The following is an 18,206-nucleotide window of genomic DNA, read 5'->3' as shown; positions in this document are numbered from 1 at the left end:
ATACGACTGCTTTCAAGCACATTATGGCGTATTTAATTAAGCCGTATCACTGAACTGTATGAGAAGCTAATGCCATTATTGTGTTGCTTGATTAGGAGGTTGTTCAATCAATTTGGCAAGCTCTGCTTATTTATCGTAAGCCTCCGATGTAATAAACCTGCACTAATCCAGAGGAAGCCTGACTCATTATGTCGTGACAATTTCACACTTCCTTAGTTCAAAAAGAAACAGAGGGGTGCTGCATGCACGCCGGGCTAATGCATCGTGTTCTTAAAATGGAGATGTGGCGAGCAGGAGTCCCCCTAAATGTGGTGTTTCCTGATTGCTTCTGCCAGATTCTTTGTGGTTGGGCTTTTGAAACATTTTTAATTTGATCAAAGAATATTTTGATGGGTTAACTTAGCCTATCAAGAATCTGTATATGCAATAGTGTATAAAGGGAGAGAAACATTGCAGTCGTTGACATTCACTACAACTAGTTGTTGTAGTTAATGTATTGGTGTACTCTGTGACACCTAGCCCCCCCCCCCCCCCCCCGGGTTTGAATTGTAATCGGTACGACGACAATGCTTTCATTCGTCACCTTTATCCAAACGAATCACACAGATATTAAACATATTGTCGCTAGGGTTGCATCATTCTCAGACTCTGAAGCAAACTCCTAAGTTAATACTCAGGCATTCTTTGTGATGCAAGTGCTGTACTCTTCCCGGTTAGCACAAAAACAAGAGTTGCATAATAATATCTGCAGTCTGTTGGCACTTTATTATATTTGTTTGAAAATGCAAAACAACGTGGTAAAATTGTACAAGAACTGAAACAGACCCTGTCTTAACAGACCCTGAAAAACAATTGCAGCAATGACCATCTCCAATAAGAGTAAACTGGCACACATTTGTGGTTTCTTTTCAGACAATTAAAATACTGTCAAGCATGGAATTGAGCAGAGAGTATATTGAACGTAGCCGTCTTCATGTTGGTCGTGTTAACACAGTGTGGAAAAAAACCTTGCACCGAAATTAAAGTGAGTGCAATCTTTGTGTTTTTCGTTTTGGTAATCTTCGGCACACACACACACACACGCGCGGAAGATGGAGAAGGTTTGATGGACAACAAACGTTACAAAACGAAAAGTAGTGATCCCCAGCAGTGGTTGCCTTTAAATGACCACCCGGTTCTCATGCTCTAGTCCTGTATGGATGTTCACAGATAATCAGGGAATATCTATTGCTGGATATTAATACTCTTTCTAACCTCTCATTGGGGAAGGGTGTGGAGGTACAGAGGCTCCAGACTGCATGCTGGCCCCTAAACCTAGACACACTGTGCTCCCATTCAGACTCTGCTGCCCACCCCTGAGAGGCCAGGGGAACGGAGGGGCCATTCTCCCACGGACAACATACCCTGTTTTTAAATAAAGCCCAGACAACTCACTCAGAGTGCGATTAAAAAACCCAGTTCCTCAATTAAACAATGACTTTCCCTATACACTCCTATGAGTGTGGCTGAGAGAGGGAGAGGGAGAGAGAGAGAGAGAGATTGACTGACAGACAGACAGACAGACAGACAGACAGACAGACAGACAGACAGACAGACAGAGCGAGCATGGACGAGTGCAGTCAAACTGATAGTAAGAGAGGGTTTGCATATTGCATGGTTCCTCTCTATATTCCATCAGCCTTGTTGCAGACCATTAGTACCAGAGCCCAATCTGAAACAGTCCCTGTAGCACAAAGGACCTCGGGTGTGTGGTGGTGGTGGTGGTGGGGTTGGGTTTGGGGGGGGGGGCACGCCGATGCCAGCTCTCTCTCTCTCGTTCTCTCAGGGCTGCTTGGGCCGCTCCAGCTTCATGAAGGGCTCTGTGGAGTCGGAGTCGCTGTGGTGCTTCCTCTCTCGGGGGGCGTCCGCCTTGCTGCAGCGCGTCCAGGAGGGGGAGCGCATGTAGCCCCCTCGTGGCAGGATGGGCTGGTGGGGACCTGCACACAATGACAGGAAGACACACCGTGTGGGTGGAGAGGCACTGAGACGTGCAGAGAGAGTGGACCGAACTTCAAGACCTCGCACGCACACACACACACACACACACACACACACACACACACACACACACACACACACACACACACACACACACACACACACACACACACACACACACACACAGTATTTACATGTTGTGAGCTATTACTTGATTATTCCCCCTTTATTATTTCTAACCTACTTTAAATACAACTATACTCGCTTATATAACAGAAACATAAACAACAAAGAAACATAACACTTGCAATATGCTTTGGTGTATCTTTAGATTTAGAGAGAAATGTAATAGTCGGGTCGGGTATACTCAACACCACCAGGTGGTGCTGTTTATCCTGCCAGAGAGGGAAACCGGCCCAACACAAGGGCACCGTGCCTTTTCTTTTCCACATGATGACAGTGAATATTTGTTAAAGGGGAAGACAAAGCTTTTCTTCCCCTGCCTATCGTGGGACAGAAGTGTTGTCCCTGAATAATGCATGAGCTCATAGAGATGCACTTATCCATATGCATAAGAGAGAAAGTGAGCAAGATGACATTATTGATTCTTCTAAGATTGATGATTGTCTCTATTAGATTTTAATGAGGATGACAACTAGCTCATCAGCATGCCTACAGAGGGTGGTGTCTTTCGTAACACACACTGTGTGTGTGTGTGTGGTTGATTTTGTGTGTGTGTTTGCTTGCATTTGTGTGTGTGCGTGTGTGTGAGTACTCTGTTAATCTGTCTGTGTGTATCTCTAACAGAACAAGTCTGCTGCATTCCAGTGAAACTATCACTTTTTTATCCATCATTATTACGTGCCAGCCATCAGCTTTTTCATCACTCTCTCACACCCTAACAACCACACACATGCACGCACGCTCGCACACATGCACGCAACCACCCACCCACCCACACACATTACACCCAAAGCAAATGCTTGTCTGCTCAAAATCCCCCCACTTTCTCATTCCCTTCTGTGCACTTGGCTGGCAGCCATGTGATTCTACACCAAACATGTTGCTTCCTCTCTCGAACACCAGAGACAACGGTTGCAACAACAGCTTTTCTGAGTCAGGGTGACAGAGTCCAACAACACATGCAATGTTGTACTGTTGTCCTATGACTCCAAAGACAACTGTTGTTTGGTTCTTGAAACCGTCGTCTCTGGTGTTGGAGTGAGTTGGTGAGAGACGGAATAGCAACTACACAGGTACGCATTACAAATAAAACAGCCACATACGGGCGCAGACATTTTTGTTGTTGAGTCGTACGGTCAGCTTCACTGAACACAGAGCTACGAGTGGGAGAGTTTAAAAGGGGGCGTTCCTCCGTGAAATGCTGCAAGAAACCTTGGAGATTTACGCGTTATGACTCGTACAGGCGGGTGTACCATACAAATGGATAGCACCATTACTCCCACAGCCACACTCTGCTCTCTCCTCTCCTGCTTTGAGTCCTCTTGCAGTGTTCTAGGGATGGTGGCGCGCTGGCCATTAGTGGCAGCGTTGCCCAAGAGGGAGTGAGCCACCTCACTAGTACCTCTATCAGTGGGACAGCAGGAGAGGGCAGACACCCAGGGACCGGTGCCAGACGAATGACTCCTCGCTCTGACAGGCTGTTAGGGACCGTCACACTGGCTGGTCCATAATATAAGACGGTACTGCTTCAAAAAGCACAGGTCCGCAGCATCAGCTCTGGTGGCGGTTTGTTGGAAACTCTGACCACTGACGTCACGGAACCGGGATTTTAGTATTCCGTTGGTCGCAGTTGAGGTTGCAGATTTGTTCTAAACGTGCACATGTAGCAGCAATCTCTTAAAGTAGACATTTTCTGGGCGTGGCGGTTCCCCTCTGAGGGAGGTGCGGTGTACACCAAACATTCTCCGTAAAAGGGCAGTTTGGAGCTAAGCAGGTAGGGTTGATATTCTCGATCGTTGAGTTTATCTTCTTGAAAGCACAGCTGTTTTCCCTTCAATCCAACGCTAGTTTAACCTTCATGGATCCCAAGCACAGGTGTCCCACTGAGAACCCCAGGCCTATTTCAGGCAGCGCCTTGCTGTGAGCAGCCCATTTACCCCATGGCTGTCCACTGTTGTCCACTTTGCCTGCCCTCTGCTACCGTAGGGGGTTAATGACAAACAGGTGGGGAAGTGGACAACCCAGTGTATTGGCTTCCCTCCTCTTTTATTCTCCTAGACAACCCCCCCTCCCCCCCCCCCCCCAGGGGACTAAATCAGGTCAATGATAGTCTGAGCACTTAGCTTACGACACATATTGACGTGTGATAAAAACGTCACCTGAAATAATATCATCCTTCTTTCAACACGTTTTCACCGGGTTAACATTGCTAGGCTTTTATTTTATTCAGTTGATTCTATATTGCATAGATTACCTTAACAAAGATATGGGAATCATGATAGAAATATAGAAATATTAAAGGTCTAAGAGGTTGTGACAGGCATAACGGTTAGAGAAAATACTGAATGCTCGGTTCTATAGCGGCAATTGTGAAGGGTGATGAACGCTGTCAGAACCAACATCACACTTGCTTGTGCGAGTGTGGGGTATGCAACCAAAATAAAACTTACACTCTGTGATTGTGTTTTTGAGTGCCAGGGAACTACTGATGAAATATAGCCTTTTGGCTCATTTTGGCATTTTTAACCCATGTATGTGTTTTATTAATTTGCACTGTCCCCTTCTTAAATAAACTGAATTGAATTGAATTGAATTTTTAGCAGGGAAGTAGACTTCTACCTATGAAGTTTACAGATCGCTTCCCATGTTGAGCAACTTTATATTTATATTCCTGTCCAAAAGACTAAAATGTTCACCAAGCCTTCATGGGACCCCAACAGGACAATGATTTTTGGGTATACCCTGTAAAGGCAGCTGATGGTTTTACAAATATAAAATTAAAAACAGAGTTATAGTAGGCCTACACATTATTCTGTTCATCTAAATATAAACTATACGTGTACTGAATATATACAGAAAATAATAAAAAATCCTCCTTGGATCATTAGTGAAAGCCAATGCGTAATTGATGTTACTACTGAGCCACCCTAACAAAGAAGTAGACCCCAACGCAGGGCCTGAGTGGTTGAGTGGATTGACATCATAAACAGAATACGAGATCAGGGGCTGTAAAGGAGGTCCAGAGAGAGCATAATGAACCAGCCCACGACGAGGGGAGTAGCGCTCTGAAGGGGAAGCTGCTCAGAGGAGGCCTGGGTTACCCACCAGGGACCGTGCTCAGGTTCCTGTCGGGATTAAGGAAGGCTCAATTATTTAGGAGCCCGCATTTAGAAACTCTAGGCTGGATTCATCTTTTCGATTTTTGATCTAACCTCAGCTCCTTCCCACCCTTCTCCCCCAATCACCACAACCCCACCGCTCCCATCGACACCACCACCCTACTATTACCTCTGTGGGCAATTTAACTGCCAGTGAGATTACATTTACAAATGCAGGTCACATTGGCTACGAATCACACTTGTTTTGGCAGAGAGATTCGACAATGTGTAATTCAACAACTCATTCATTCACATCTTTATCATCCAGACGGCTCAGAAGACAGCTATTTCACACCAGTTCTGTGAAACTAAGAGCATAAATGCACACAACAACTAATGCCAAAATCAGTATGCGATGTTGGTTGTAATTATTCAGCCTTCTGCCAGGTGTCCTGCTGGGAAATGACAGAGATCAGGATAGTAAGGAGTGTGTCTTTCAGGGAATCTTAACGCAACCGCTGGCTCACACAGAGGAGGTAGTGGTGAGAGTTGCACTCAGGCTAAATGCATTAGCATGTCTACCATCCACTCTGCCGGGTACACAGAACGACCTGGGATGGAGGAGATTCAGTGCGTGACAAGGTCAATCCATTCCAGCAGGTTTAAACCGGTGAGGGCTCAAACGGGGTACAACAAATATATTTGCCTGAAAACAGTGTGCAGGTTTCCCTTTTAATCGAGCACATTACGTGTTTCTATAGGTGCTCTGCCCTGGTAGCGCAAAAAAGGACTGTCATTGATAATCAGACCCATTTATATGAAGCCAGTATAATTAGGATCTCAACCTTTTTGTTGTTTGCACCCCTTTATTAGTAGAGCGTGTTAAATAGTGCAGAGAAACATTCAGAAGACATTGGTCCATTTATCATGTTTCAACAGTCAAAATACATGATGTATTGTCATAGTTCTGTACGTGGCTGGTCAGTGTCCTGACGGTGGAGAACCAGTACGCCTATCGCTCGGCAGGAGATAGCGACACCAGATGTAGGCCTACAGCCTCCAGCCAGATGGTATCGCCTTGGCTGTTGTGACGCCTGCACCTGTTCCTGTAGGCTAGTGCCAGGAAGAGCCAGCCGTAGCACGTAGCACGCGTGACTCAGGGAGGCCTGAAGGGAGGCGTGCCTGCTGTTGATATGTAACAGATGAGACCATATCCTGGGGATCCTTTCTGGGCTAACAGCCACCAGCGGAGAGCAGCTTTGTGGAGGTGTTGGGAGCGACACATAGAGGGGTGTTTGAAACATGCTGGTGATGAGTCTGTGATTTAAGGTGCGAGGGAGGTCTGTTCTCAGCAAGGTTGTGTGGTGGAGGAGGGTGATGGGATTTGAAGGGAGGCTGTGGATCAACTCAGTTCAAATAGAAGAGTAGGAGAAAAAAGGGTATTAAAGAAATCTCCCCCAAGGTGAGGTATGAAATCATTGAAAGCGAGAACATGTTTTATGATTTATAGTCGGTTCATATTGCCATTCAGTGTGGGTGGTAGAAACATTTGAAATTTGAACGTTTTTTAACAAACTGTCCAGTATGCTGGACAGTATGACGGTGAGCTCAAAAGTTATGCATTAAACATACAACGCTACTCTGGGCTGAACTGCCTCAGCAGAAACGTCTCTTTGCTGCAACATGGCGAATTGCATTGTTTGTCATTTAATTATCCACTGCACCATAATATTTAAAAAAGTATTTTGTAGTTATTATCCAGAGCATATATATATGGAGTCACCCACTATAGCAGCTGATCCAATTTAAACTGCCACAAGGCAGTTTAAATGTATAATTTAGCAAAAAAATGATTTGCAATATCCATTCCCATCCTCCTTAGCATGGTATTTTTAGAAGCACTAGATTTGATGGACCTATATTCCTGGTGCTAGACGTCTCATTTCCAATGTGTACGCAGAAGAGTGCAGTTCCTCAAGGCAGAGAACAGACGGCTAATGGGCCCCATAACTCACATATAACACGCCGGTCCACACACAACTACAAAACACTGCGGCGACGGTAAACAAGGAGCATCCAAAAATGAAGCCAAAAGATGTGCGTCTTCATTTATCTTTGTCGTCGCGGTTGTGATGTTAATGATGATAAACGATGCAGGGAGGCACGAGAGGGCTTGAAGGAATAGGAGCAAGGGAGGGCTGGTGTTTTTATGCTAGGTAGCTGTTTGTATGTTTACATTGTCTCTCGACTCAACCGGGGGGGGGGGGGGGGGGGGGGGGGTTCTACTTCTATGGAGGTGCGCAGTGTGTCTCCGGGTAGCACACGGTCACCCGCAGAGCTCACAGAGGTCGTTCACAAAAACAAAACCAACATGGAGGCAGCCACCACGTAAGGACTGTGATTGGCCAGGTTTTCTTTCCAGCTGTTTTTTTCCGGTTTATTCCTGCCAACAACATGGAGCCCATCAAAAGAAGACTCACTGAGGCGGTTGTCAAGTATGGGGATTTGTTCTCTTCCTGTCATATGTGTGTGTCATACTAATGAGACAATGACATTATAAACATCACCAGGTGTAACCGACTTTGGGGCGAGACATACTTTTCACCCGTCTATACGTAGAATCACAGATGCAGATCCGTAAATGCATACCCCTGCGTATACTAACCACACATACGTCTATCTACCTCTATCATACTTCTATCATCCCTCTATCTACTCAGATTCATCACATAGACAACCATGCATACGTCTATCTACACCCCTTCATCACGCTGGGGTCACTGAGCCTGACCCAGTCTCGACGGGAGTGATTTAGACAGCCTGCGAGTCAGGATATTTGGTTGCTATTTGGCTGTGAAAAGATAATCACAGTCGACCGAACACGGCCCTAGAAAGTGTTGCGTCCGTTCTCCGTGGTGTACAGTGGGGACAGCGTTGCCTGGTATCTTTGTGATGAACTGCAGGGAAAAGTGGAGAAGGCAGACTTGCCCCAAGAAAGCCGCAGGGTGAATGAAATGAAATGAAGAATCAAGAAATCATTACACTTCAGTAGCCTTTGGGTCGAGGATCTCTGTCCCAGCAACGTGGCGAGAACAGGATACTAGCAGTCTCAACCAACACAGTAGTACGCAGCAAGTGGCCTGATCAAAGTATTTCCTTGAAGACGGCGGGAAATGCAATGTAGTACAAACAATTATCCCTTTTTGATCAATGCAATAATTTGAGTAACGACGTGACTAGAATATTCAAAAGACCTGCCTCACTCCCTGAAGAGCGGGCCTGACTTCAGATTGGTCACTACTATAAACGTGATAGTACCCTACAGAACCCTAGTAATACCCTAGTCATACCCTAGTCTATTCGAGAATGTGCAAACTCCTGGATGTTTGTCTTCCCTGCCTCAAAATCTATCGTCAGCGTTTATTTTACCCCAGACTAGATGTGGATCTGCAGCATGTTGCTCCCACTGCGCTAGGGCTCTCTCTCTCTCTCTCTCTCTCTCTCTCTCTCTCTCTCTCTCTCTCTCTCTCTCTCTCTCTCTCTCTCTCTCTCTCTCTCTCTCTCTCTCTCTCTCTCTCTCTCTCTCTCTCTCTCTCTCCCTCTCTCTCTCTCTCTCTCTATGTACCCCTATGGTAGTCTCTTGTCCTCTCTCTCATTACCCCTGTGATGCTCTCTCACTCTTCTCTCGCTCAGTACCCCCTGGTGCTCTCTCGTCTTCTCACTCGCTCATTAGCCCTCTGGTGAACTCTCAACCTCTCTTTCTCCCTCCCTCAGTACACCTCTGGTGCTCTCTCGCCCCCTCCCTCTCTCTCAGTACCCCTCTGTCGCTCTCACTCTTCTCTCTCTCCCTACCCTTTTTGGTTCTCTCTCGCCCTCTCTCTCTCACTAGCCTTTTGGTGCTCTCTCGCCCTCTCTCTCTCACTACCCTTCTGATGCCCTCTCACAGTCTCAGTATGCCAGGGGGCCACATTAGGTGGTCAGTGGAATCAGTGGAAAACATGGCTGTGTGAGGATGTGTATGGGGATGGGTGTTAGGATGTGAGTGTGTGTGTGTGTGTGTGTGTGTGTGTGTGTGTGTGTGTGTGTGTGTGTGTGTGTGTGTGTGTGTGTGTGCATGGATGTATGTGTAGGAGGGATGTAGAGAGCAAGAATGAAAGAGAGAAGGGGGTTAGTGCCTGCATTTGTGTGTGTGTGGATATGTATGATAATTTATGTGTTTGTGTGTGTGTGTGTGTGTGTGTGTGTGTGTGTGTGTGTGTGTGTGTGTGTGTGTGTGTGTGTGTGTAGTATATATGTGCAGGCATGTGTATGATTATGAGCGTGAGCACACGTGTGAGTCTGTGTGGTTTAGCGTGCAGGTGGGTATGTCTATGTGTGCATGTGTGTGCGTGTGTGTGACGATGTGTTGATGTCTCTGCGTGTGTGTGTGTGTGAGTGAGACGATTTTCGTTTGTCTGTGCATGTGTGTGTGTGTCTTCGTTTGACGATCTGTGTTTATCTGTTCGTGTGTGTGTGTGTCTACGTGTGAGGATGTATGTTCATAAGTGCATGTGCGTGTGTGTGTGTGTGTGTGTGTGTGTATGTGTGATGGATAGATAAAGGCAGCAGGAGACAGAGGTAGGTGGGGGAGGGGATAGAAGGACAACACCTTCCTCATCCAAGCTGATCAATAAAACTAATTTCCTGTCTCACTGTACACTGTATATGGCTCTCTTCCGGCATGGAGGACTTAGCATTAGTCAGTAACATACCAAGTGTTATTCCAAAAGTAGGCTTATAACTCATCTGACCCACTGAACTGGAAATGCGTTTTTTTCCCCGTGTATTTTATGTGTAGATAGTCGGTCTCCTGTTTGACCGCGGAGGGTTGGGCGGCTGAAGGGGAAGAGAGAGAGATGGGGGGTGAAGTCTTTTTTCTCTGCATGAGGAACTCTGCTCATCAATTAAACATAGCACTTTTTTTGGGTTCTTTTTCTTTGGGCAAAGTGTGGGGGAGGTTAGCATTTATGCAGTCGCCTGCTACTTTGAAGTTTAATTTTCTCCCCGCGTGCTAAACTTAATTCTAGCACGATGCTGTGCTTTGTTCCTTATATCGTTCTTCTTTTGTTTCTTTGCTCACCGACGGCGTGTTTATTTACTCACATGTATTTCCCAGAGGAATGAAAGAGACCCTTCCTAATAAAAGCTTTACACGTGTGCTACACATGGCTCCTGCTACAACAGGCTCCGGCAATCCAGTCCAGACACGCTGCATGGATCCCAGGGAGGTGATTGGTCTGCTCCATTGACCCATGCTGATGACTCAGGGTCCGTGCCTGGATCCAACCCGACGAGGAACCAGCCACCATTAGCACTAACCCTCTGGCGTTCAGCTGCACACCTCATTCTCTAAGCCTGTGAGTCATGCGCAGTGGGGGGTCAACCCAGAATGGAAACTCGTGGATTTGTTTGTTTGTGAGCACTATTGGAGTTCGCACTTTGAGTCTGCCCTTTTGTATGAAAAATACTATTGAAATAAAGTTGCCTTGCCTTGCCTTGCCTCAAGTACACAGACAGGGCAGTTTGTGTGCTCCTTCTGGTATTGGACATAGCAAAGATGGAGCTTTGGGAGGTGCGTGTTTGGAATATAAGGGATGTCAATGGCTCACCGACCGCCCACTTTCGGAACACGTGTAAACAGCGAGAGGGGTGAACAAACATCATGGCTTATTTACATCTCAGACATAGACAATGTCAACAATTAACCTGGGGTTTGAGCAAACCGGCCAGACCCTATAGCCTGTGAGGTGTAATATGGACAGGAGCATGTCCCCTGACCACTGGGGTGGTGGCCGGTTCGATCCCTGCTTCCTCTGGGTTCAACCTGAGCGACTACTAAAGCCTACCGACCTCCAGACGAGATGGCTGCTCCCGTGATTGGCTGACACTCGAGTGGACGGGGGATCGGGAGGCTTCGACTGAACATCGCTTTGCGAGACCACAGAGGTTCGAGAGGCGCTTAAGCTGCCATTGACGTGAAATATAGCTTCATGTGAATGATGACGATGATGTGATGTGCTGTCCATTATTCCATTAGGAGGCCTCTCGGAAACCACAATAAGACTGTGGGGAGCGAACGAACAGACGGACGGACGGAGGTTTGCTTTATTCATGAGGGCCTACCTGCCGGAGAGTCGTTGTGGTTCTCGTCATCCGAGTCGGGGAAGACTTCGGCCAGTTCCTGATCGGACATGTCGGTGAGTTCGGTGAGGTCCAGGAGGTCAAAGTGCACCTCCAGAGAGGACACGCTGCTGAGGGGCTCTGGAGGGGCACAGAAAACACAACACTGCATGGTTACAGAGCGCAACGCAATGCTTTGATCGAGAGGGAAGGCAGAAGAGGCATGCTTCTCACCAAGAGAGGTGAAATGGTGACACACCCGGATGACACCGATATGAAGCTAGATAATTTATTAAAATATGTGTGCTGCTGTAATGCACTTATTAAAATGCACGACGGGGTGTCCGAGGACATCAAAGGATTTCCACCCGGTGCTGTTCTGATGGGTGACCCTGCTGGGGTGTTTGGCGGTGTCAGCTCTTATGCAAATGCAGCTGAAAGAAAATAAAAAAGACCGAGCTAGGGTCAGTGGCGGTCGAATTCCCCATCCGCTGCCTTCCGTTGTGCTTCCATCGCTGGTATGTGAATCCTGTTTGTTAGGTTCAGATGTGGCATGTGATATACAATACAGTGGTTCAGGAACACGGCTAAGGTCGTTAACAGGTTAGCATTAAGAGCTAACGTGACTAGCTGCATTCCTCTCATGCTATGAGATGAAAGGTCAGCTCTCTCTGAGTCGTGCTTGGTCGACGTATAGATCGGGAAGGGTGTTGTGTAACGGGCTGATTATGGTTCCACGGCGACGCAACGCAAGGGGGTTTGCGGACCCATTATGTCCTTGCAACTCCTTGCATTCACTGCAAGGGCCTGACGTGCACCTATCAAAGATGTAGTTGAGGTGACCAGCAGAAAGGGCTGCCACTCAAACCCGACGCAGAACAGAAACAGGTTCACGACTGAAAACACATAGATGATAAGCGTGAAGCGTCTGCGTGGTTCTTGCATTGCGTCAACGTGGAACCATAATCAGCCCTTTAGTCTTGCTTAACAGTTGCTACGGAGAAGCAGACCTTTAAGGACCCAATCTATTATTTACTGTGTATTTTAATGCATCCACATCTTGAATGTCATACAGGCTTAGCATGTGTATATATAGGCCTATTTTGAGGTTAACCTTGATATTATTCATGAAGTGGTTATTGTTTGGCTGAATTCTGACTGCCTTCTCTGGGAACATTTTGTTTTTATTCTATGTTGCTTGCTGCTGTGATGTTTTCCCTCTATCGTATTTTCAGATCAAACTTTGATTTAATTGCAACAAAACTAGTATTTTTAATTGTTAGTCATAGCTAATAAATACGTTCCATTACTTAATCCTGAAACTATAACTTACAGAAAGTTAAGCACCCAATGATCAATGAACTCATTAAAATATGAGCAGAAAGCTCTAGTGGTGTGTTTTTCCATCAGCAGATCAAAAAGGTATTTTATCCATTTTCAAGTGTGTTGGGGGAATATTATAGAAGCCTGCAGACACCCAGCGTGGAGACAAGGTAAGACGAGGAGAATAAAGAATAAAAAACACATCAGAGACAGCAGAATTGACTTGAGGAACGTCGGTTGGCCTGCTCGTCACTGCTCTTTGATTTGTCTTTAGTTTATTAACGAGCTGTTTTGAGTTGTGTCTGGTTGTTGTGTAAGCTAGGAGCGACATACATGCTGCTAGATAACATGCTCATATCAAACACTCCTTGCTGGAAGAAGGGCAATGATCCATTACCCGGTGGTTTGCACGCATCAATAACCTAATATTATAGGGGTCGCGCTGGTTATGTTTCAACGGTTCATTTCTGAATGTCTCAGCAACAGAAATGCAGCACGGCTGAGTCCTTGCCAAACCCTGTATCCACCACACACGGTTGTTGTGGTACTTTGAATAATTGGCATTAGATATGTGACTGTGGGTCAGAGCGGTGTATGATGGAATGGTTTACCCCCAGGCTCCCTATTAAAGACAATACACCCCTGGGAGTGGAGGTTGACATTTGGCCAATGAGACAATGAGGATGAAGGAAAATAGATGGGGCAAAATAATGAGAAATAGCGAGTTTGGCAGAGTGATAAAGTAAAGTATATTAAACAACAAGATAACATTTGGCAATTATCATTTTTCTTCTTACAGTTTGTTCCTCTCAATCTTCTGCTTCCAAAAGGGACAAAATAAGTCAATCCAATTCTGAGCAAGGGTTCAATATCGTCCTTTCGCGATTGAGTTTCAAGAAAGAAAATGCAATAGAAATGGAAATACAAGGGCTGACATATTTAGTGGTCAGCAGCACTCAGCAGTATAGACGTTCCTTTGCTGTTCTCTGAATGCAAACTGTGACCCTATTGAGATTGTCAAAGCCCACTCCAACATTCATACATCAGTAGTAAAGGGGGGATCGGTTCGGTTGCCATGTCGGGTGCTACTTATGCTATTTCAGTTGGTGGGCTGAGCGATTGGGGGAACAAGAAAAGCCTTCTCCTGAGAGGTTCTAAGATGGCGGTCCATCACAACCTGTCTCTTCCTCATCTCCTTGAAGATGCTCTTGGCAGGCTTGATGGAAATATTGGGATGGGAAGTGAAATATGGCGAAAAGGTAACATAGATATAAAAGGCAAAAGCAAGTGATGGAAGATAAAAAAAGAAGCAGATTGGGTTATGCTTGTATCCCCCTGACATCGTCTTCCCTGTTTGCTCCCACACCCATTTCCCTTGAATAATTGATCAGCAACACGTATTCCCACTCTGGTAGAGCGGGGGGGGGGGGCAGACAGACAAAAACAACTGCCTCCATCTCGGCCTCAATCAAGGACGGCCTGAGAGCTCGCTGGGGAAAGGTTGTCAATAGAGAGTTTACACTGCAGGGCAGAAATAAGACAGACTCGCTGCTATGGACAGATGGGCAGGGTTACTCTGGTGCACTGTGGATAGAATCAGAGTTTTCCAAAATGCGCATTGTGTTTTGGTTAAGCTCTTCTTCTGTTTAGTGATGAATTAAGTCACTGCTGTTATATGGACCGAGTTCATTAAAGTTGTTTAGATTTCTAGCTGACTGTTTGCTTCATGCTGCGGCTTCACCCTGATTTTCATCCACAAATGTGGAACATAATTAACAAACTGAGGAAGAATGCATTTGTAAAAGAGAGGATATCGGTTTCCATCGGTTTCATAATCCATCAGGATTATGGCATTTGTAGTCAAGCCAGGTACACTTTATCAAGGAGAGAATGGATTCTAGGGAAGGATAGCTTGTCAACTGGACTCTAAAAGTCAAAAATATAAATGAACCAGCATATACTAGTACTCTATTGTATTATATATCTGCTCCCTGATAATGGTTGAATATTTGAGAAAAATGCTTTAAGATTAATTTATCTTAATTAAATCTTTGAGATTTAATTTCTAATGCTAGATCCTTATTTTCTAAGATTTTAAGAAATAATTGCATGATAATTACAGTAAGGGTCGCATCAGAGTATCAGAAAATGCTGATTGATGCAAAACCATAAACAGCATTGTTGATTTCAAGGGGCAGAAAAATCCCAAATATAATCAGTAGTGGTGGTAACCTTTCTACAAATCCAGTCACTAAACTTTCCCAGTTCCAAAACTTTCCCAGTTCATTCGTCTGTCTCTTGCTGTCACCCCTCATCCCTCAACATAGTCAACATCCACTGTGTTTTTGTGTTTTTCAGCCTACGAAGGAGGCAGAACAAGTGGTACCACAGCACAGAGCAAGACCGAGACACTACACCAGTTAACTATGTGTGTGTGTGTGTGTGTGTGTGTGTGTGTGTGTGTGTGTGTGTGTGTGTGTGTGTGTGTGTGTGTGTGTGTGTGTGTGTGTGTGTGTCTATGTGTGTGTGTGTGTCTGTCTGTCTGTCTGTCTGTCTGTCTGTCTGTCTGTCTGTCTGTCTGTCTGTCTGTCTGTCTGTCTGTCTGTCTGTCTGTATGTATGTATGTGTATGTGGGTGTGTGTGCTCCAGTCAGTGCCTTTCCGATGAACACTGACACACCGTACAGAGGCGCCAGTGTTATGGGGCCGATGCACGGCGCACAAAGCTATTTCACTGGAACGGGGGGGGGGGGGGGGGGGGGGGGGAATTGATGCTAATACGAATAGCTTAGAGACCGCTCAGCCCTAGCTAGTGTCTCAAAATGTGCAACATGTCCTGGAGGAAGAAACACGTGTAGAATGCAGAGTTGTGCTGGGAGCTGCTGTCATGTTTGTTTGTAAAGACGGTTGTATGATTCTTTCTATCAAGCCTAAACATGTTCACTGCTCTTATGCCCCTTCATCGCTCTCGACGCCATGTGATCAACAGTTAATTAACTTGTTGTCCAACGATTCTACTTCTTTAACAGAGGCACACACTCATAGAAGCCCTCACACATCCACCCTCAGCTCTCCAACGTCATCCTAAACACATGATATGATTTGGACATCAATCCCATCAGCAATCTATTCATTCAATCATGTGTTTGGATTTCCAAACATCCCTCCAGACTCCTGTTTCCATCGCGCTTTCCATCAGATGAATTCATCCATCCATTGAATTGACCCCTCCAACATTCCCTCATTCATCCATCCTTTTGCCCATTTCTCTATCCAACCATCTCTTCCAACCAACCATACTCGTATCCATCCATCCATCCATCCCTTTAGTCATCCATCACTCAAATCTATTTCCACCTAGACATCCATCCATCCCTCCCTAAATCCATCAGTCCCTCAATCAGACCCACCCTTTGGACCCTTTGTTTCTTCCCTTGCGCCGGCCGTCCCTCCTTACCCCTGTACTCACGTCTCCTCTCTTTGACGTGCAGCAAGCTGGCCGTGTGTCCGGAGAGACCCCCAGCCTCCTCGTCACCAAACGGGTGGTGGAAGAGCTCTTTGGACAGGTCCCCGGAGCTGGAGGACCTCAGCAGTCGCTGGATGTCTTTATTGGGCTCTGGGGGGAGAGAGTAGGGAGATGGTCGTATGCTTATACAGTAACATATCAACTTGCACATTATCAACACATTGGGTCTGGACTGCAGTTGTCACAAAATCATATTCACGCTTATCATCTATGTGTTTTCTACTTTCTCCGAAGACAATAAACAGCTTGGTATTCTCTGATTACTTTTTTCTGTTTTGTATTAAATTCCATGTGTCTCTGTCTTCCTTCTTATTAATGTTTGGCAAACTTTGTGTGTGTGTGTGTGTGTGTGTGTGTGTGTGTGTGTGTGTGTGTGTGTGTGTGTGTGTGTGTGTGTGTGTGTGCAGATTTCCTATTTGCTCATTTTGTTTCAGATAGTTCCTCAGATCGTGTTCAGAGAGTTTATTCTCAGCTAGAGATGAGGAAAAGCATAATTTGTACTGAGCAGATTCCCAATTTGTTCAACATCTCCAAGTCAGCTATTCACTGGTGGTGGGTAATTAATTGCTAAGTAAAGAGAGAATGACAATTATGCTGTGATTAATCTCTTTTCAAACAACCGTTTTAGTCAAATCAATTAAAAATGAAAAAGGTAATAACTGCTAAAGCGACGCGACTAAATATTGCAATCATTTAACACATCTTTGATGAAGTGCTGATGGAACATCTGTTGGAGTTCATTTCTGCGAAGGGGGACACAGCACAATTTATTTCCGTCATAGCATGTCGTCTGACTGAATTAATTTTTTTAATAAATGTACCAGACCCATGATGCTGTCATTCTCTCCAGCTGGCAAGCAGCAATTATAGGCCTACATGAGCACAACAGCACCTTGTCAATTAACGTCTTATCAGAAATCCTCAAAATTAATCAAACAATAACATTACATTTTGAACATAATGGAAATAACGATGGGTGGAAAGATGGGGTCAGTTTTGTGTGTGTGTGTGTGTGTGTGTGTGTGTGTGTGTGTGTGTGTGTGTGTGTGTGTGTGTGTGTGTGTGTGTGTGTGAGAGGGGTGGTGAAATATTAGACTGCAGAAGTAGACTAGGCCTACAACATGATGGAATCTGGTTTCATGTTGTGTGCCTGCCAACCGTTACGTATTCTGTTCTAGCTATTGATTTATTTTCCTAGCGAGGACCCAAACAATTTGAGGACTGAAGCCCCTGCCACGCCCACTGATGAAATGGGCCGCTTCCTTGCTCAGAAACCAATGAGTACTGTCGCTCAAAAGCCTAATTTGCGATCGGCTCCTCTGAATATTCTTTTTCCCATATGTCATTATAATTATAAATGGGACGTGCTGTATATTGCTTCCCTAGAAGTCCCTGTGTGTATAGAGTAATTGTTCTCAACAAACAGGCTATCTTGGCGACTGACCTCGAACTATCTGTTATCTGAGTATTTTCGTTTGTGTGTTTGTGTGTCTCTGTGTGCGTGCGTGCTACAGACCTTTAGCACAACCTGTACCGAGAGAAACGCAAACATTAGCTTTAGGAGAAGGCACAATTGGGGACCACGGTGCCATTATAAAACAGTCCCTTTCAGGGCTAAGGCAAAATCCCTCTCTAGCTATCACGCATGACTCCCTCTGAATCCGCTAGGTTTGAGGTCACCGGAAGAGAGAGAGAGAGAGAGAGAGAGAGAGAGAGAGAGAGAGAGAGAGAGAGAGAGAGAGAGAGAGAGAGAGAGAGAGAGAGAGAGAGAGAGAGAGAGAGAGAGAGAGAGAGAGAGAGAGAGAGAGAGAGAGAGAGAGAGAGAGAGAGAGAGAGAGAGAGAGAGAGAGAGAGAGAGAGAGAGAGAGAGAGAGAGAGAGAGAGAGAGAGAGAGAGAGAGAGAGAGAGAGAGAGAGAGAGAGAGAGAGAGAGAGAGAGAGA

General features: G+C 45.6%; 1 protein-coding gene across 2 annotated transcripts in view; it reads right to left on the bottom strand.

Annotated features, from left to right (window-relative positions):
- Positions 1-739: 739 nt before the first annotated feature.
- The window catches only part of dbndd1 (dysbindin domain containing 1), a 19,255-nt gene continuing 1,788 nt past the window's right edge, over positions 740-18,206 (bottom strand). The window contains exons 2-4 of one of the 2 annotated variants that reach the window (XM_030376342.1): positions 16,197-16,355; positions 11,421-11,558; positions 740-1,976 (exon numbers count right to left, since the gene is read on the bottom strand). In XM_030376342.1, the coding sequence (XP_030232202.1) occupies positions 1,822-1,976; positions 11,421-11,558; positions 16,197-16,355 (452 nt within the window). In that variant the 3' untranslated portion in view covers positions 740-1,821. The remainder of the gene's footprint in view (positions 1,977-11,420; positions 11,559-16,196; positions 16,356-18,206) is intronic. The other variant, XM_030376343.1, reaches the window with a different exon arrangement.

Source organism: Gadus morhua, chromosome 14, assembly GCF_902167405.1.
Source record: "Gadus morhua chromosome 14, gadMor3.0, whole genome shotgun sequence".
NCBI lineage: Eukaryota > Metazoa > Chordata > Actinopteri > Gadiformes > Gadidae > Gadus > Gadus morhua.
This window is presented reverse-complemented; position numbering and strand designations above follow the sequence as displayed.